We start from the raw sequence: 20,345 nt of genomic DNA, 5'->3' as shown, positions 1-20,345 counted from the left end.
AATAATCTATATTAATTATATACCATATATAATTACGCGGTTTATTTATACGACTACCTAAAACCTGTCCATGGAATTCCCTTATAAATACTGGGAATATTGGACAGGGAAGGGGACCATATTCTGATATACCAAAACTCTGCCAAAATAGAGAGAGAAGCAATAATAATATTGACTCGTGGACTAGGTGGATTTTGACCACTGAACCACATAAAAGTTCTATGCTTTTGGGTGAGCTCTTATTATTTTCATTGCGATTTACTATCAAGCACTAATCTACCCATTTTATTTCTTAATATACTATTGGCAAAAAACCACGTCAATAGTTTTGTGCTTTCATTGAGAGTAAATTAGTGTTTCACAAGTTCCAGTCAACTTTCATCATGGTGGTCACTCGCTCAATGCACGAGAATGAGACGGAACAGCCTGGTGGGCAGGAGGCCCATCATACCGCTGTTCCCAATGAGAGGGGTCCGGATGTTCAGCAATGTTTGGGAAAACAACCAGCAGGTTAGGGCGACACTGGGAGTTTGGTGTCGTTACTGCCAAATCCTAATCCAGGCTATCTGACTGCCATCGAGATGGAAAACATGCAGTTGATGACCCATCTCGCTAGGGCAAACATGCAGATTGAGGAGGTCTTAGCTCGGTTACCCCCTCTTGCAACCAACGTTAATGTCGGAAAGAGGTAAAGTGGGTCTCACAAGTCCCACAGGAATAACCGGTCTAAACCGAGTCGATCTATCAGGACCGCCACTCTGAGATCTGTGCCTTTAGAGCGAAATCAGCAGAATGTTTGACCCACTGACCATCACAGGGGTCATCAGCATGTCAGTCGGTTATTAAGGACTTCAACCCCAAGCTCAGTACCTTCTTCACAGATTCCCAGGAATTTCCATTACAATCCACGAGGAGGGGCAGGGATAGGCTCACGAAGGCACAATGCTCCAACAAATCCCTTTGTGCCACGATCGGAGCGCCAGGCATAAAGAACTAGGGACGTTGGAGTATAACAAAGGCGGGCTAATTTAGTCCGTCCTGATGGAATGAGGATAGCCTCGCCAATAAGGCATCCTCGGTCACCTGTAAGACATCCAACACCACCTCGTTCTCAACGAGATATTCCAGCTCATGGGGACAGCAGGAGAAATCCTCCCCCGTCCGCGAATACTTCTGTCCCATGAACATGTTTGAGAATCCAAGCCCTCGATCCCAACCGCAAGCTGTAAGCTTCATAAACGGAAGTTATTGGACAGAAAGCCATCATAGCGGTAGGTCCGAGAGCGACCTAAGAAATCATTTGAGTTTAGCGCAAAGTCCTTGGTATGATCCACAACCCAACTTGCGAGACCATCTGAACTCGTAAATAAGGTATCCAGCTTAGGATGAAGATATTAGCTATACTCGACATGAGGGAGGTCCGTCCATAGTATGTGACAACGGGAATGCCCCACCTAACCAAGCTTGAGCATGGAGGGACAATAACCCATCAAACGTGGATGATAGGATGGGAGCTGTTGAACAACCCTCAGCTAACCTAGGGACTAGGGACCAAACCCTCGAGAGACTAGATATAATGGAAGAGCAAATGAAAAGACTCTTGTCCAGGAAGGAAAAGGATGATTGTGACTCAGACGAAGAGCTCGAACCTTTTGTTCCAAACATTGTGGCAGTAACATATCCTATAGGTTTTAGGATGTCGCACATGTCAAAGTTTGATGGAGAGGGAGATCCGTCCGATCACCTCGGAATGTTTAACACTATGATGATGGCCCACAATGTCGGGCTCGATCTAAGGTGTATATTGTTCCCTGCAACTTTGGTCGGGCCTGCCAAGCAGTGGTTTAAACAATATAAGAGGCATTCCATAAGCTCGTGGAAGAAATTTTCTTCCGATTTCAAAAAAGCATTATGAGCTTCATAGGTAGCTCAAGTTGAGGCTGATTCATTAGCCAACGTAAAGTAGCAACTTGGCGAGACGCTGAAGGCATATCTGAGCAGATTTGCCAATGTTGCTGCACGAGCTAGGGATGCTGATGACAGCTCCAAGCTCATGGCAATGAGGACGGGAATCCTTGTCGGAGGCGACCTATGGTAGGAACTCCAAAGAAAAGGAGTTAAAAGCGTATATGAATTCTTGGCCTAAGCTCAAGAGTGGATAAACCTAGAGGAGGCGCGAGCTTCTGTCGCAGGAACCAGCCAGGCCCCTGTCCAACCCGTTAGAGCGGTAACAGATGTTGCAGCTACGACTCAAACCGTTACCTAGAATAATTAAGGGAAAGGCAACAAAAGGAAGGGGAATGGTGAGGGCGACCAGAGCGGGACAAAGAAAAACAAGTCCAGGTAGAAGTTCAAACCTATCTACGCTACATATACCGACCTAACGGATACCCAAGAGCATATCTTTCTGGGAAATTCTAATCGCCTTCCATGGAAGAAGCCAGAACCTTGAGAAACCAGAGGGCGAAGAAAGATTCTTCAAAATTCTGTCGATTCCATAACGACATCAGTCATAACACCGATGATTGTCGACAGTTGAATGTTGAAATTGAAACTCTCATCAGAGCTGGACCGTTGGCCCAGTACGCCCGAAATCGGGTAGTTCCTAATTAGCTCGCCGGGCAGAACCCTCAATCAGTCCCAGAAGCTCTGATGGGCCAATCCAGAGCTCAGGCAAACTAGGTCGAACCTCCTCCGATAGTAGGGGAAGATATAACCACTATTGCAGGAGGACCTCATTTGGCGGGCTCGAGCAGCGGGGCCCAAAAGAGGTACATTAATGAACTGAAGGCTCATAACGGGGTGGAGTTTGTCCCGGAGCAACGATTATCGAAACAGCAGCGATTGGAAAAGAAACCAATAATTTTCATGGAAGAGGATGCTAGCCACATCCAATTCCCACATAATGATCCACTAGTAGTAACCGTGCAGCTCGCCAACCGAAGGGTCCGAAGAATACTGGTGGATAACGGAAGCTCTGTAAATTTAATTTTCAGGTCCACCCTGGAAAAAATGAGACTGTCTGTATCTGATTTGAAGGCGACCTCGATGACTCTATACGGGTTTTCGGTGAAGGATCATCGGCCATAGGGACAATCAGACTGGTTGTGACATTGGGAGAAGAGTCACGTACTGTCTCCAAAGTACTCGAGTTCGTGGTAATCGATTGTCCGGCCGCATTCAATGCAATTTTGGGTCGACCTGCGCTGATGGCATTTGAAGCCATAACATCTATCCGACACCTAGCAATAAAATTTCCCTCAGCTACAGGAATATGCACAGTTAAAGGCAATCAGCTTGCTGCCAGAGAATGCTATAACATTTCTAGGAAGGGAAAGTCACAACCCGGGCAGCAGGCAATGGTCATAAATGACGGAGGTGAGGAGTCCCAGGAGGTGGAAGTCACTCGTGGGACGAAAGAACCTCAACAAGAAGAGGATAGTGAGGTCGCCCAACATGACGACATTGATCCGCGGATAAACGAAGATAGGTCAGAGCTCAAAGCCATAGAAGAGCTCGAGGAAGTGAACATCGACCCCAAAGAAGCTTCAAGAGTCATAAAGATTAGGAAGAATCTTGAAGACAAAAGAAAGAAGGAGCTGAACCACATAAAAGTTATGTGCTTTTGGATGAGTTCTTAGTACTTTCATTACGGTTTACTATCAAGCACTAATCTACCCATTTTATTTCCTAATATACTATTGGCGAAAAACCGCGTCAACAAGGCATTCTTCACATCCATCTGCCATAGTCTCCAGTCTTTACATGTTGCAAGCGCCAGCAGGACTCGTACTGTTGTAATCTTGGCAACTGGGTTGAACGTCTCATCATAGTCTAGCCCATACTGTTGAGAGAATCCATGAGCTACTAATCGGGCTTTATATCTCTCATTCGATCCACTAGTACGAGTTTTTACCTTGTATACCCATTCCTAGGAAATGGGTTTTACTTCCTTTGGCTTTGACACCAGCTCCCAAGTTTGATTATTCTCTAGAGCACTTATCTCTTCTTTCATGGCTTCTATCCACTTGATATTCTAGGACGCTTCTTCATATGTATTTGGTTCTCTGAACTTTTCTTCTTCAGCTACAGCAGCATTGGCATACTTGGGATTTAGCTGCCATGCTCTTGTTGATCTCCGAGGTTGTGGGCTTACTGCTTCATGTTGACTATCACTTGCATCATCTGTTGCTCTTTGATGCACTCCTGTTTGCTGGCAAAGCATTGTGTTGCCTCTCCGTTCTCTTCTTCACTTTGTTCTTCTTCATCCATTTCTGGAGTTGAATGTAGCTCAACAATTTTCTCCCCCATCTTCTTCTACAAATTGTCTTCTATTTCCTTGGAATCTAGCAACTCTTCCTTTTGTCGTGACCACCATGATGAGGCTTCATCGAATACTACATTCCTTGACATATAACATTTTCCAGTTGTAGGGTCGCAACACTTCCACCCTTTCCTTTGGCTATCGTATCCCACAAAGATACACCGAATTGCCTTCTTGTCAAATTTGCTACGTAGGTGACTCGGCACGAACACGTAGCAAACACAGCCAAACACTCGGAAGTGACTTACTATAGGTTTACAACCCAACATTTTCTCAAAGGGTGAAACGAACCCTAACTTTGCTTGGGGAAGTCTATTGATCACATGAGCTGCTGTCTTCATACCTTCTGCCCAAAATCTTCCTGGAACATTCTTTGCATGTAGCATGCTTCGACATGTCTTTGCAAGGTGTCAATTCTTCCTCTCAACTGCTCCATTCTGTTGTGGTGTATTAACACATGTGAATTGATGGCGTATGCGGCACTCGTAAGTACTGAGAAAATTCATCTGATGTGTATTCACCGCCATTGTCTGTTCGCAGGCATTGAATTTTCTTGCCAACTTCTCCTTCAACTATTTCTTTGAATTCTTTAAATTTTGAAAAAGTTCCAGACTTTTATTTTATAAAGAACACCCATACGTACCGTGAGAATTCGTCATTGAAGGTAACCATGTACCGCATGCCGCTGATCGATGGTTACTTGACTCGCTCGAATACGTCAGAATGGACTAGCTCCAATGGTGCTTTGGCTTTGAACTTTGAGTCTTCATACGATAATTGATGCGCCTTACCGAATTGGCAGCCAGCACATATAGTCTCTGTTCGAACCTCAAGTTGAGGAAGACCTTTAAGCATAGACTTCTTCATCATCACCTTGAGTTTATGATAGCTAACATGTCCTAGCCTTGCATGCCACAAATCTATTGTCTCGTTCTTTCGAGTCTTGTCTACATAATCCGACTCTGCTGACATTAAATAGACAGACTCTAAACGTCGCCCTTTCATGGTCGGTGTTCCAGAGATCTTAAGGTCTTGATATATCTTAACATCATGAGGATCGAATACAACGTGATGGCCTGATGATGTAAGTTGCGCCATTGATAGTAAGTTTTTCTTCATTCTAGGTACATGGTAGACATCCTAGAGTTGTACTTCCTTTGAACTAAATCGTGGCACAATTTTTTTTTACCGATCTGGGCAATCGATAATCTTGAATTATTGGCTGTCACTACCACTCGACCACCTTTTTACTCAATCATGTTCTGCAACTTCTCCTCATTTCCTGTCATATGATTTGAGCAGCCAGAGCCGATTATCTAATCACTATTATTGTTGATTGGTCCAGGAATAGTAACTGCCAGAGCTAATTCTCCTTCCTCCACAGCGAATGATGCTTCAACATCCCATTCTTCGTCATTTGCTCGTTCTGTGTTTGACGTGACTACAGTGCCCTCTGTTGTTTTCTTCTTGGACCAACAATTTTTAGCAATGTGGCCCTTCTTCCCACAGTTGTAGCATTTACCATCAAATTTATTGTTACTCTTAAATTGGCCACCCCGGTTGTCTTTCTTTTGAGCTCCCCCTGTTTGGGAGCTTCCATGATGACCATCGTTGTCATCATATCTTCTAGAACCTTTGCTAGAACTTGGCCGGGGTCGACCTTTCTTATTACTACTAAAGAGTGCTTCTTCGTCACTCTTTATCGAGACTCTAGATAATTGCTTAGCCAATGCTTCTTCGTCAGCTAGCAAGTTTTCTAATTCAGTAAGAGAAGGTTGGCTTAGCCAACCTTGTATTGCGGCAATAAAACTTCTATATTAAACTTTTAATCCATGAATAATAATTCTTCTAATTATGGAGTCTAACATACCAGCAGTAGAGTCTAATGTAGAGTTTTCGTGACAAAGAGATTTTATCTTGGTAAAGTATTGACTGATCGTCATGTTGCGTTGTGTGATGGATAGAAGCTCATTCTCTAGAAGCTGCAATCTCACATCATTCTTCTTTGTGAATAATGATGCGAAAGTATCCCATGCTTCCTTCGGTGTCTTCAATTCCCTGATATGCTCCAACATTTCATCTTCGACTGTGGTCCAAATAGCAAACAATGCTTTGCCAGCTTTAATCTTCCATTTCTTTAGAGCAACTGCTTCCTCTGGTTGTATGACCTCGTTTCCTTTAACGATCTCCCACAAGTCTTGGCCTTGGAGATATGCCTCCATATGCAACGACCACGTGTTGTAATTTTGACAGTTAAGTTTCTTAATTCCATTGACCACTTGAAGGTCACCCATCGTGGCATGGAAAAAAATCTATCTTTTCCAAGCAAGCTTGATTTTGATAACAAACTTTGTAGTACTAAACCACACACGATCTCTCAAAGAAACTTAATAAACGACTCTAAGAAAGCTCTCTCAATGACAATCTCAAGAAATTTTTTCTGATGTGGAAGTTCAGTTAAAGCTGCAACCATAGAGCCTACTCAGAATTTCAAAAAATTTCACAACCTTAGCTCTGATACCAATTGTTGAACATCACAACACGTGAAAACCTAATTACTTTATTATTACAAAAGTAATTACACCAAGACTTGAATACAATATTTGACCTCAACACACTCTAAACACTTACACATTTTGTTTTGGAGCACTCACTTATAACTTCTCTTGCACTTTTTTTAGACACACTTATATCTCTCACACTATCACTTATTTAGTACTCACTTACTTACACTTTTGGAACACTTACTTTGCTACAAATTTGGGCACACTTGCAAGGGACCCAAAGTCCCTACTTATACTATTCTAAAGTCAGTTTCCACAACCGACTATTATATGCTAGAAATTTCTAGCAAATTGTATGACTAAAAACTCTTGAAGCTTCTACAAAGCATGACCATTTTCTATACATCTTAGATAAACTAATATTTCAATGGGCTTGGCCCAAAATGCTAGAAACATCTAGCTATTATATTATCTCTATGAAATTCTAGAACTATTAAAGTCGGTGGTGACTTTAACAAGTTATTAGTAATCAAACAACATTCAGATCTCTCCATATCTACCTGTCCTCAACCCATATTTTGATCCAACCTTTGTGATCTCATCGTCCCCGACTCCGTCTGAACCCAGCCTTTGCGATCCCTACAGAACTTTAGATTTGTTGCAAAGGAGGCGAATCAATCTCGCACATCTCAATGGTTTCAGAACTGGCATCGGGTTTCAGATATGCTTGTGAGCTCCTCCACCATCGCAGTGCCAATATCCATCATCGCAGTGCCCAAATCTGTTGGAAGAACAGAAGCAGAAAGAAGAAGAAAATGAAGAAAGAGAGAGAGGTGGAAGAACGGGAAGAAAAAAGTAAAAACATTTTTTTTCTAGATTTGTTTAGTTTTTTTTTTTTTCTGAATTTAATTTTAATTATTTTTAAGAAAATAAGTTTTTTTGAATTAAAAAAAAAAAATATATCTTAAATTAGACATGTGACTGATATGGCCTGTAACAATCCGTTAGCCATATTTAGACTAACCTTGATAAAAGTCATATATGTGAATAGTTCACAAATGAGAAAAAATGAAGGGCATACTGTATAAGTCATAGTTGTGGCCAAAATTTTTAAATAGCCTAAAAAATCAATACATTTCGTATGTTGTAGCACTGAACTTTTAGTTGTCGTTTATGAAAAACAACGGTCCAATTCTTCTTCATCGTCGTCGTCTTCCATGAGCAGCGACGAAACCAGAAGCCGCTCTTGCTGCATTTCTCACCAATTCTTCAAAGCAGCTTCCCACAACCCCAACAACGTTGCCCTCATTCACGCTCGCTTTCCCAATCATGGCCACCGCTGCTTCATCTACTCCCACCTACTCGCTTCTGTCAACTCTCTCGCCTCCCGTCTGCGCTCATCCATCGCCTCTTCGTCGGGACCCAGAATAGTCGGGATATACGCACCGCCCTCAGCGGAATACGTGGCGTCGGTACTGGCCGTGCTGAGGTGCGGTGAAGCTTTTCTGCCTTTGGACCCTTCCTGGCCGAAGGCTAGGGTTCTTTCCGCCATGGCTTCTTCGAATGTCGATCTTGTTATTGCGAGTAAGTCTCCTTTTGGTTTCGAGTCGGGGTCGAATTGGCTGGCGGAGTCCGCCACGTGTCCTGTTCTGTGGTTTTCGTTAGAAGAAGACGGAGGAGGTGGAGATCCTCAAGGCTTGGCATGGCCGTGTGAGAATGGGAGACTGAGGCAGTTCTGTTATGTGATGTACACTTCGGGCTCGACAGGAAAACCCAAAGGTGTTTGTGGAACTGAGCAAGGTGACACTTTTACTAAAGATAAACTGTAATGGCGAACCTTTTGTTTTGATAGAAAAGTTATGAATTTAACTTGTTTACTTTGTGGATTAGCTTATGTGAAAATGTGTTGTGCTTGATAATGATGTTAAACTGGTCTGGTCTATCAATATCCAAACACATTAAGTCATTCAATAACAAATTTTGGAACAATTTTTGCAGGGCTTCTAAACCGGTTCTTATGGATGCAAGAATTGTATCCCTTGAATGGAGATGAAACTTTGTTGTTCAAGACGTCAATAAGCTTTGTCGACCACTTGCAAGAGTTCTTTAGTGCTCTTCTCACTGCTTGTACGTTGGTCATTCCTCCTTTCAACCAGCTCAAAGCAAATTTGTTTTCTATTATTGATTTTATACAGGTATGCTTGTTAGTAAATAATGTAAAATCATAGATTTATAACTTGATGGCTCATGTTTCTTGGTCAGTTCTAATCTTTTTAGTGTTTAACTTACGATTGAAAGTTCTTTACTTTTGTTAGTATTATTGCTGTTTTGAGTCTGGAAGTATGCTGCACTGATTATGTAATGTGTATGCATATATATATATATATATTGTGTTTTGTCTATTATTTAATCTCATAAACAGTAGTTGCTCTGCTCTTGTAGGCATATTCTATCAATAGACTTAATGCTGTTCCATCATTAATTAGAACAATTCTTCCTGCTTTGGAAAGTCAGCACAATATCCATGCTCTAAGTTCATTGAAATTGTTAGTACTAAGTGGTGAAGTTCTGCCAATATCATTGTGGGAAATGCTGTCGAAGATATTACCAGGGACCGCTGTTCTGAATTTTTACGGCAGTACAGAGGTTAGAATTTGATTATATTTTTTGCATAATGATAATCCAATTAATGATGTGAAGTTTTGTTGTTTGGTTTCACAAAATTGTTAAGATAAGTGTTTCCGTTTTCTCTTATTCCTTCTGCCCTGTCACTCTTGAGTAGTTCATATTATTGTAGAAATAGTGATAGCATGTGTAAATACCTAGGGTTTGTTGTACAGCTAAGCATATATTGTAATATTTATTTCTTTCCTTTTTAGCTATCTTGTATATTGTAATCTCCCTATATATTGACCTTTCCATTCTTTAATAAAATCGGATTACAAGAATTAATCCCAAAAACTTACATGGTACCAGAGCATTTGTAGTCCAAAATTGGGAAATCTTTTCAATTTTTTTTTCACCCATTTCTTAAAAAAAAAAATTAGGGTTTAGTTCTTTGAGGCTAAAACTTAGAAATCCTTTTTAGAGTTGTCTTCTCATCTCACCTCCTACCCAGAAAGCTTGCCCCATCTCCGATCGCCAAACCCCCAAAGTTCGGGGTCCAGAAGAGTGGCGCATGAGTCACACGGGCCGCCACACTCCTTAGCGTCTTCTCCCACGTGCACGCGCATGTAGCGCGCATGTAGGCGCGTGACAGCGCCGTTGGCCACCTTTCTCCGGCGTCTTCCTCCTCGGTGCTTCGGCTGTGGCTCTTCATCTCGGGTTCTCCCACCATTTCATCAAAGAGTTGCATTTTCGTGTTAAGTTTTTTCCATCTATCTTGAGTTCATCAACATCTTTTTTTTCCGCTGCCCATTCATACACCCTTCTTTGCTGCCCCATTCATCATGTATATCCAATCTCCAAATTTCATGGCTGCTCAATCTCAACCAATGAATCTCAGAATTTTGTTTCAACTTCATGGGAGCCCTCTACCAACCATCACAAAGTCAGCCACATCTCAAAGGAACAAAGTTTGTCACCTCTCAAAACACCTCCGAACCCTCTTCGACAATTTATGCAGTAGCCACGACCATATACAATTGAGGCAAATGTCAGTATAATGTGTCATCAAGGTTCTTCCTCTCACACATTCACTGCATCCATCAACAAAGGTCTTTGGATAGTGGTTCCAGGGGCTTCCGACCACGTGACAGGTGATTTATAAGTCTTCACCACCTTCAAACAATGTGCTCATTGCCCCACAGTCAGAATTGTCGATGGATCCCTCTCAAAAGTGATAGAGATTGGTTTTGTAAAATTATCAGATGATCTTCTCCTTTTATAAGTTCTATTTGTCCCTAAATTAAGTTGCAATCTTCTTTCAATAAGCAAACTCACAAAAGGCTTGAATTGTGTGACTAAATTCTATCCAAATCTTTGTGAATTCTAGGTTGTCGGCTCGGCGAAGGTGATTGGCAGTGCTGAAATGCATGATGGAGTCTATATTCTCAAGGATTCTCCTAAAAGTAAACAAGTTCACAAATCAAGTTGTGGTAACCATTTCAATTCTGTTTCTCATTCTGTGTCTGTTTCGAATGACAATCATATCATGTTGTGGCATTTTCGCCTCGGACATCCAAATTTTGGTTATCTTGAAAAACTCTTTCCTTAGTTATTTATCCACAAACGACCAAAATTCTTTCATTGTGAAGCCTGTCAACTTGCTAAACACATTTAAAACTCTTATCCGAGTTTTTCTTACAAACCCTTAAAACCTTTTTCAATGATACACAATGATATTTGGGGTCCCTTACGAGAAACAAATATCAATGGATCTAGATGATTCGTATCCTTTATTGATGATCACACTAGAACAACATGGACTTTTCTCATGAAAGAAAAATCAGAAATTGCTTCTATCTTTAAAAATTTCCACGATTCAAAATCAATTCAACCAAAAAATCCAAAATTTGAAAACTGACAATGGGAAGGAATTTTTTAACTCCATTCTTGGTCTGTACTTGTTAGAGCAAGGGATTGTTCATAAGTTCATGTGTTGATACCCCATAGCAAAACGGGGTGGCTGAGAGGAAAAACAAATGTCTTCTTGAAGTTTCTAGATCAGTCATGTTTTCAAATCATGTTCCTAAACAGTTTTGGGGGGGGAGGTTGTACTCAGTCACCTATCTCATAAATCGTATGCCTAACCGAGTATTACAATTCAAAACCCCAAGAAATCTGTTACTCGCAACATTCTCTCATATCTCAACTTTCTCCTCAAATCTTCCACTCAAAGTCTTCGGCTATACTGCCTTTGTCCATATTTATGATCACAAAAGAACAAAGCTTGATTCATAGTTTCACAAATGTCTCTTCATCGGCTATTCCGGCACTCAAAAGGGATACAAAGAGGGTTTATAACACTATGGATGTCACCTTTTTTGAAAACCAATATTTCTTTCACAAACCTGGTATTCAAGGGGAGCATTCAAAGGAATATCATCTTTGGGAAACTCTTTAGGATCATCAGGCTGCATTTCTTCAACCTAATGTCTTGACACATGAACATCATCAAATTGCTCAACCCTTACCGGTGTTGTCACAGTCAACTGGTTCTCCCTTGCCTTATTCTTTGCCTATCCAACCAAATCTCAGCCCAGAAAACACATGCAGCCCGTCCTCCTCACTTCCTATAGTCATTCCCACGTCATTCCCACATTACTTTCCTCCGATAAAAATCCAAACACTCTTTCAAACGTACCACCACTTCAAACTCAAGCACAATTTGATATAGGTAACAAAGAAGTTCATGTTTATAGCAGGAGAAAAGTTGGGAATATAGAGGTCAACATGCAAGACAATGACTGTTCAAACACTCATCCGAGCTCTCGCGACCTTGAAAATCATGAAGGTAAGGATTCTATGACTCGTGAGTTAGTTTCTCCTACTATTGATGACATTGACCTGCCTATTGCTCTTCGAAAGGGTGTTAGAACTTGTACTAATCACCCAATAGAGAAATATGTTGCTTATGGGAAACTAACACCTATGTACCAAGCCTTTATCTCTTCCCTTGATCTTATTTAGATTCCTACAGACATTTATGAGGCCTTGAAAGATCCTAAATACATTTTTGAGGCCTTGAAAGATCCTAAATGGAAGATTGCAGTCGATGAAGAAATCAATGCTCTTGAGAAAAATGGTACTTGGGTTCTTACTGAATTACCTCAAGGAAAGCAAACAGTTGGTTGTAAGTGGATTTTCACAGTCAAGTATAACTCAGATGGGAGTATCAACAGATTCAAGGCTCGGTTGGTCGCGAAAGGCTGATGAATGAGTTGAGAATTGACTCTCTTGAGTCATTTAAGATGTACAATGATAGTCAAGCTGCAATCGACATTGCTAAGAATCCGGGTCACCATGATAGAACTGAACATGTTGAAATAGACCGACACTTCATTTTTGAGAAAGTAAATTCAAAGGTCATTGAGCTAAACTACATTCCCACAAAGAAACAGATTGTCGACATCCTAACAAAGGCCCTACCAAGAATGAGTTTTGAAAAATTTAATTCCAAGCTGGGTTTGTATAACATATACAACTCATCTTGAGGGGGAGTGTAGAAATAGTGATAGCATATGTGTAAATACCTAGGGTGTGTTGTACAACTAAGCATAGGTTGTAATATTTATTTCTTTCCTTTTTAGCTATCTTGTACATTGTAATCTGCCTATATATTGGCCTTTCTATTCTTCAATAAAGTCAAACTAGAAGAATTAATCCCAAAATCCTACAATTATATATGATTATTTTGTGGGTAATTGATTAATAAAGGTCCTTGAAAGCTATAAATTCACTTGGTGAGTAGCCTTTTATATAATTACCGATATTTTAAGAAGAAACATTGGACTAATGTAGAAAGTTAGTTGTTCCTGATGTCATTTAGTGTTTTGATTTAGTTATTCATGTTTTCATATGATATTATTTATATTAAGAGCTATGTTTCTTTGTGTTCATGATTAGTGTCTAACATGTGAATTACTGAAATCAAGATATCTGGTGATTGTACTTATTTTGATTGCAAGAGGCTGCCTATGATTTTGGAGTCTGAGACACTGACAAGTGTTCCAATTGGGATGCCTATTGCTAATTGTGAAGTGGTTCTTGTTGGTGATGATGGCATGCCCAATCAAGGAGAAATATATGTTTCTGGTATTTGTAATTCTATTGGATACTATTCTGATTCTACGTTTATGTCTCTGGACCAAGTAAAATTGCCCCACGACTATGTCAACTGCATTTCTGCAGATAAACATGGTTTGTATTTTAGGACAGGTGATTTTGCTAAAAGGCTTGAAGGTGGCGACTTAGTGTTTCTAGGCAGAAAAGATCGGATTATTAAATTGAATGGACAACGTATTGCTTTAGAGGAGGTTGAAGATACATTAAGGGAACATCCAGACATAGTTGATTGTGCAGTAATCACCAATAAAATTCAAGGAGAGATTTTGTCACTGGTAGCATATGTAATTTTACAAAAGAACAAAAACAATGGAATGTTAAGATCTCATATCAAAAGTTGGATGGTTGACAAAGTTTCAGTAGCAATGGTCCCTAACTACTTCATTTTCTCGGAAGCATTTCCAATTACATCTAGTGGAAAAGTTGATTATGATTCAATGTCTTCTGAATTTATGGAAAATCATGTCAAGGATGAGGTTGGTGATGTTGAAAATATTGACCTAATGGCAGTTATTAAAAAGGTTTCCTTTCTCCCTCCAAAATAATCATTTTCACTGCGCACTTTATTTACTATCTATCTTGTAGTAATTGTAATAGCATATATGCAGTTCTAAGCGGTAGATATAAAGCCCTGATTGACCTTTTCTCACCATTTTCCTTTTACTAAGGGAAGAAGTTTTAACTTTTAAATAGAAGGGGGTTAAACATAGTTGGTTAGAAGGCTCCAACAAAATTTGTTTATCCATAAAGTGTTGTAAATGGCAATTGTGGCCTTTGAGGTTAACTTGGGTGGTTGGATGTGTGAGTGTGTGATCCAGGTTCAAATTCTACAGCTTACTTTTATTGTGTTCCCTTCCCCTAAACCAGTAAAATAAAGTAGAATAAAATAAAGACTTGAAATAATTGCAAAAATTACATGTCTTAAAAATGTTGAATATTATCTTTACTAGAGTAATCAAGCCCCCTTTTTTTAAATATCTATGCGGGGTAAACTAGTTTCTACGCATTGCCTCCTGTGGAAATATAAAAAAAAAAAAAATTTGGTTTAGGTGATCCTTGGTCAAGGTTTTAATTGGAGATTGATAGGATTGACTATATTTGACTCTTCAAATATTAAATTTTTTGGCATTGGAAATACAAACCGATAGAAGAAAGACTAAACCTGTTATGTTATCCTGTTTAGTAGCAATTATTTTTGTAGCTCATGCTTATCAATTGTTAGCTGAAAAATGTGAACATTTTACTTTTAAGAATTCTTAACAGAAGTCCTTCTAAATGGGTCTTTTGCAGGCCTTTTGTGATGTATTAATGGTTGCAGAGGTTTCTGATGATGATGATTTCTTTATGATGGGTGGAAACTCTATTGCTGCTGCACATCTTTCTAATAACCTTGGAGTTGATATGAGATTGCTTTATTACTTTCCAAGTCCATCTAAACTTTGTACTACTCTTCTTGAGAGGAAGAGATCAGAACTATACTTGGGAAAAGATGTCAATTGGGAGATGAATTTGAAACAGGAAAAAAGGAAACTGTTTCATGCTGTTCACTCTAAGACTCCTAATCCTGCAAACAATAACTCAGGGCTTAAATTATTGGGAACCCATCATGGAAAGGATGAAATTCATGCTGCTACCTCTAAACGCTTGAAGCTGGATTCAAATGTAAATGTTACTTCGGAGGGCCTTACTCCACTTAATTTCTATCCCTGGAATACTGCTTCAACATGCTTTTCGTGTTCATTCAGCCGGTGCAACAATGTTTTATACGAATGTTATAACAAGATGAATGAATATGACAATAAGATGGATGAAATTCATCAAGCAACCTGCCTGAAAGTCTCAAGGAACAAAAATTTTCTCATGCAAGAGTTATGGAAAGTTTACTTGGGATCTTGTGTTGATGCATCCCCACTTATAGTGTTTAGAAGCCCTGGCATCTACTTGTTTATTGGATCTCACTCGCATGAATTTTTGTGCGTTAATGTCAGAAGGTAAGGCCTGTACTTTTTATGTTACTTTTATACAGGATTGTGTAAATATTTATTGTCATTTTCATCACGAGCTGTGCTCTGTGCATTTTCCGGAAAATTTTATTTTTCACATTTTGATGTTCCATGTAAGGGAATTTTCTTATTCTTTTTCAGAGTAGAGATTTGTTCAAGTGTGTTTATCATTTTAAATTCTAAAACTCTAGGGCTGCTTTTGGATTTTTTTTTTCAAGGAAAAAGAGATTTGAGGGAAAAAGCGGAGAAAAATAAGATTTTTTTTTTGTCTGTGATAATGCTAAATCGTCTCATACTAAACTAAATTCTCCTCTCATACTAAACTAAATTCTCCTCTCGTTCCTAGTTTTTCTAAAGTAAGATGGATGCAGTCGTCTAACTGGCATAGATGATCAGTTAGCTATAAATACAATACATGGTCTCCCAACCATCTTGAATATAACTAGATAAAGAAAAATGAGATCTTTTTTTCTTTCTTCTTCTTCTTCACTCTATATTTCATTTCGTGGTTGAACTCTTACCTTCTTTGTATTGGGATTGGTCATGTTTGACTACTGATGTGGTTTTAGATGGGAAGCAGATGCATTGCTGAATAAGTTGAGAAAAAAGTCTCCATAAGACAACAACAAATACATGTACAACAGAAAATTTAAGCATCGACTATTAGTTGATTGAAAATTAGCATAGACAACCTTAGTAGGTCGAGTCATTTTCCAGCAATATAATTTTATTTACACTAAGCAATTTCAAGAAATATATATAATGTGCAGCTTGAGAGATAGAATTGTGTAATCATGTAAATTGGTTTAGTGGTTATGTCCAGTGGAGGATCCAGCTGGAAGGACGGATTGAATGTTCAGCAACTATTCTTGGTCACTTTTCTCAGGTTATACTAAAATTCTTCTGCAAATGAGCTTTATGACTCCGTTTGATCTTTTCTTATGGAGCTGTTTTATCACTTTCTCATGGTTTTACTCTTTTAGGTTGTAGTTGGATGCTACAAAGGGAAATTATATTTTCTTGATTTTTCAAATGGCAGTATCTGTTGGACATTCCAAACTACTGGTGAGGTATGATCGTTCATATGCTTAAGTATTTCAATTTCATATGTTCTTATGTTATGTTTATCTGGTTATGGATTTCTTTAATTGGTCTAACCCGTAATTAATCCATTTTCTAAAGGTTAAGTCGCAACCAGTTGTTGACATTCAAAGGCAATTGGTCTGGTAATATTTTTTCTTTTACTTCTATTATGACTAATCATTATTGCTCCATGACTTGTGGTTACAGGACCTAATGGAGCAATTTCTTCCTTTGATTTTTTCTAATTGAAGAGAAAATTAATATGTCCTAAAACTATGTGTAGGTGTGGATCACATGACCATAATTTATATGCTCTCGATTACATTAATTATTGTTGTCTCTATAAGGTTTCATGTGGTGGGAGTATATTTGGATCACCCGTGATTGATAAGGTAAATTTAACAGTCATTGGCTAATTAGCTTGTCAAATTTTGCTCTAAGCAGTGAGCACAATTAGACAAAGTCATGTTTCTTTCTAACCAACTTTGGAGTTGAATATTTTGTTTTATCTTATATAATTCGATGATTAATTTCTTGACTACGTTCATGACTGCCATTTTAAAATAAAATAAATAACATGACATGTCTTTGTATAATTTGAATCTGTGTTGTCATTCAATGTTGAATTTGTTTTCTCAATTGAGTAGCTTTCTTTTTAGCTTCAGAGTCTACCTAATTTGAAGATTTATTATGTTTCACTACTTCACAAGAGGTTAAGCAAGTTGTAGGATGTTTGTTGGACTGATATAATTGATATTATTGCATCTGTCCATATTTATTTTTATTTTAGTTTCATTTTTTTGATTCTTTGTATAGTGCTATCATGGAATGAAAATGAAAGAAGGAACAAAATAAGTGTTTTAAATAAAATTAAAATTAAACCAATCATTTGCAGTTTATTGAGTTGTCTTCAATTTAAGAAGTGTTATGTACTTTATATAATTGTCTTGCAGGTCAATGATACACTATATATAGCTTCTACTAGTGGTCGGATAACAGCAATATCAATAAAGGTAAAAATGGATTGCTGACTAATGAATATATTGACCAACAATAAACCATTACTGTTTAATTCCTTTTCCATCTATTTAGTTTAGTTAAGGTGTTTTGTTGATATATAGGTTCTGTTTCTCACAATGTAGGCTATGCCATTTAATATCTTGTGGCTGCATGAATTAGAAGTGCCAGTGTTTGGATCTCTTGCCATGAGTTCTCTGACTGGAAATAGTATGTTATTTTGTATTATTTGACTTCTGTTCATCTAGTTATTGTTTGTATCTTTGAAAATTCCTGACGCACAATTTCATATAGTTTAATTGTTAGCACTTTTGTTATGTTGTTGTCTTTCTTGTTGAAATCTTGTGATGTTTTTTTACAAATGCAGTTATATGTTGCTTGGTTGATGGACATGTTATAGCTTTGGATTCAAGTGGATCCAAAATTTGGAAGGTACAATACAATTCTAGTTGTTTAAAAATAAAAATCCAAATTCTAAAGTCTAGTTTGTATAGCTACTCAATCTTTGACACTATGGATGATTTTTTGAATCTGCTGAAAACACTTGTTTATCAGTGTATCTATCAGCATTGCAGCCCTTTGGGCATGTACCACTGCAGTATATTAAAATCTGTCTGTCATAGTTTCAGTCCTTTGATTGTTTTTTAATGAATTTATTTTACAACAAAAAATGTCTACTAGTTTCTCCACCACCGAGTTTTTCAATTGAAATATTTATATTTAGTTTAAGAATCAATATTTGGTTTTCTCTTTCTCTGGTAGCATCTCATTTAACATACTATATAAATCTTCTTGCGTTTGTGTAATCTTCTGGGAGAGTATTGAAAGATATAAGGGGTATAGGAGTTGTTAACTCTTTACACCATTCCATAAGTTTGTATGTGATTCATTATTTTTTAATTGAATATTTGATCAAATGTATTAGATGTTATGACATCTACCAAATCCAATTCTTCAAGATGGTCTATAGGAACTCTACATTATCATGAAAAACTTTTACATGAAACGAATTTCTAATACGAATTGATTTAGTATGGCATGCTTACTAGACATGAAAGCTGAAAGCTTGTGGTTTGATGGTAGGGTGGAGCAAAGTTAAATTCATAGATTGCAAGTCTACTCTACTATGATTTTATCGTGTTGCCTCTTCATACTTATTTTTCATTATACTAATTAAAATTCCTTCTCTTATTGATGATGTCAATGTTATTATTTCAGTATAAAATTTGCGGTCCAATATTTGCTGGAGCCACCATATGCTCTACTCTTCCTTCTCAAGTATGTTTTAAAATTTATTTCCTTAAAGGACAAGTTTAACTGAATATAAAATGACAATGACCATGATGTCTTAACTTTAACTGTCTTTGTAATCTTTCTGTAGGTGCTCATATGCTCTAGAGATGGAAGTATATATTCATTTGAACAAGTAAGTTGCAGTGTTCATCTGATATGTCTTTCGATATTATTTATGTTATCTGTGAAAATTGCACATTGATACGAATGCCTAAATCCAGGAAAAGGGTACAATACTATGGGAATACAATGTTGGAAATCCAATTACTGCATCTGCATACGTTGACGAGCACCTGTGTTTGACATCGGATTCTTCTCTTTTATCAGACAGGTAAAAATAAACGCCAAGTTAGAGAGGATTAGCTTAAAACAAAACCCCCCACATTCATATGGACATTCTTAAATGATTTTGCAGGTTGGTTTGTGTATGTTCTAGCTCTGGAAGTGTAATTTTGCTTCGAGTGAAGATGGAAGCGCGTGGAGAAGCGGATGATGTTGAGGAAGTTGCAAGGCATGACCTTGAAGGAGATGTGTTTTCCTCGCCTGTCATGGTTGGTGGAAGAATTTTTGTTGGTTGCAGGGACGATTATGTGCATTGTCTTGATGTTATCATGTGAATTTTGAATCATAATTCTGATGAGCTTATAGCTAAGACTTGTACCCAAAAGCCGTATTTTTGCATTACACAGGGAAAAAAAGGAGTCACATATGATTTATACATACGTACAAAATACCTGAAATGAAAAGATGAAAAAAAAAAACCATCTTTTGGTATTTTTGCCCAACGTATATTCTACCATTTTGGTCACTTTGTTTTTGAAAAAAATTCTAAAGTTGTTTTTTTTTTTGTAATCTGGTTAAAAGTTTTTGTTCAAGTTAAAAAGTATGCACATACACTTTTTATACACACAAAATGCACGTACACAAGCACAAATTGCACACACTGATGTACCTGGCAGTACTTGGTATTTTATAACAACATTCAAATGTAAATGAATTATTGATAACCTAACAAGACATTTGCAATTTGGGTTATAAGATTCAAGTTTCAGATGAAGATGAACGTGGTCATTCTACCAACAATATTATATAGGCTGAATTTAATTAATTTTGCAACTAATGGTGCGGTTATCCAATTATATGCATGTGGGTTTTTAATATTTGTTTATGTGCCCGACTCAGACTTGATATTACGATATTCTTTTCATTTTTCATTTTGATCAATGATTTTTTTTTCTTTGGGTTTTTATTACGTCATTTAGCAAACTTAATACTAGAAGAATTTGAAGAAATCAAAATAAACTTGAAAAATAGTATTAACATCTAGTTTTGTCG

The 20,345-nt window shown here is 38.0% G+C and overlaps 1 protein-coding gene across 6 annotated transcripts; it reads left to right on the top strand.

Annotated features, from left to right (window-relative positions):
* The first annotated feature begins 7,919 nt into the window (after positions 1 to 7,919).
* LOC133807042 (putative acyl-activating enzyme 19) lies at positions 7,920 to 19,730 on the top strand. 6 transcript variants are annotated; one of them, XM_062245171.1, is made up of 16 exons: positions 7,931 to 8,628; positions 8,827 to 9,023; positions 9,271 to 9,474; positions 13,458 to 14,135; positions 14,905 to 15,605; positions 16,428 to 16,503; positions 16,601 to 16,687; positions 16,800 to 16,843; positions 16,984 to 17,092; positions 17,654 to 17,713; positions 17,843 to 17,927; positions 18,085 to 18,149; positions 18,936 to 18,995; positions 19,099 to 19,143; positions 19,232 to 19,341; positions 19,426 to 19,730. In XM_062245171.1, exons 1-16 carry the CDS (start codon positions 8,046 to 8,048, stop codon positions 19,625 to 19,627), a joined length of 3,306 nt encoding a protein of 1,101 aa, XP_062101155.1. In that variant the 5' UTR covers positions 7,931 to 8,045; the 3' UTR covers positions 19,628 to 19,730. The 6 variants fall into 6 exon arrangements, 4 of the variants coding, with proteins under 4 accessions (XP_062101156.1, XP_062101157.1, XP_062101155.1 ...); XM_062245170.1 differs by having other exon boundaries at positions 13,425 to 14,135; XM_062245173.1 differs by lacking the exon at positions 13,458 to 14,135 and having other exon boundaries at positions 7,929 to 8,628.
* Positions 19,731 to 20,345: the final 615 nt, after the last annotated feature.

This window comes from Humulus lupulus, chromosome X (genome assembly GCF_963169125.1).
Source record: "Humulus lupulus chromosome X, drHumLupu1.1, whole genome shotgun sequence".
Lineage (NCBI taxonomy): Eukaryota > Viridiplantae > Streptophyta > Magnoliopsida > Rosales > Cannabaceae > Humulus > Humulus lupulus.
The sequence above is the reverse complement of the archived record's forward strand: the minus strand, read 5'-3'. Positions and strand labels throughout refer to the sequence as shown.

Excerpts from the sequence above, each read along its gene's own strand:
- LOC133807042 (XM_062245170.1), top strand. The coding sequence starts at position 8,046 with ATGAGCAGCGACGAAACCAGAAGCCGCTCTTGCTGCATTTCTCACCAA. Across the intron at positions 15,606-16,427 it reads TTGTGCGTTAATGTCAGAAG|TGGTTATGTCCAGTGGAGGA; the intron begins GTAAGGCCTGTA and ends AAATTGGTTTAG. Across the intron at positions 16,688-16,799 it reads CATTCCAAACTACTGGTGAG|GTTAAGTCGCAACCAGTTGT; the intron begins GTATGATCGTTC and ends CATTTTCTAAAG.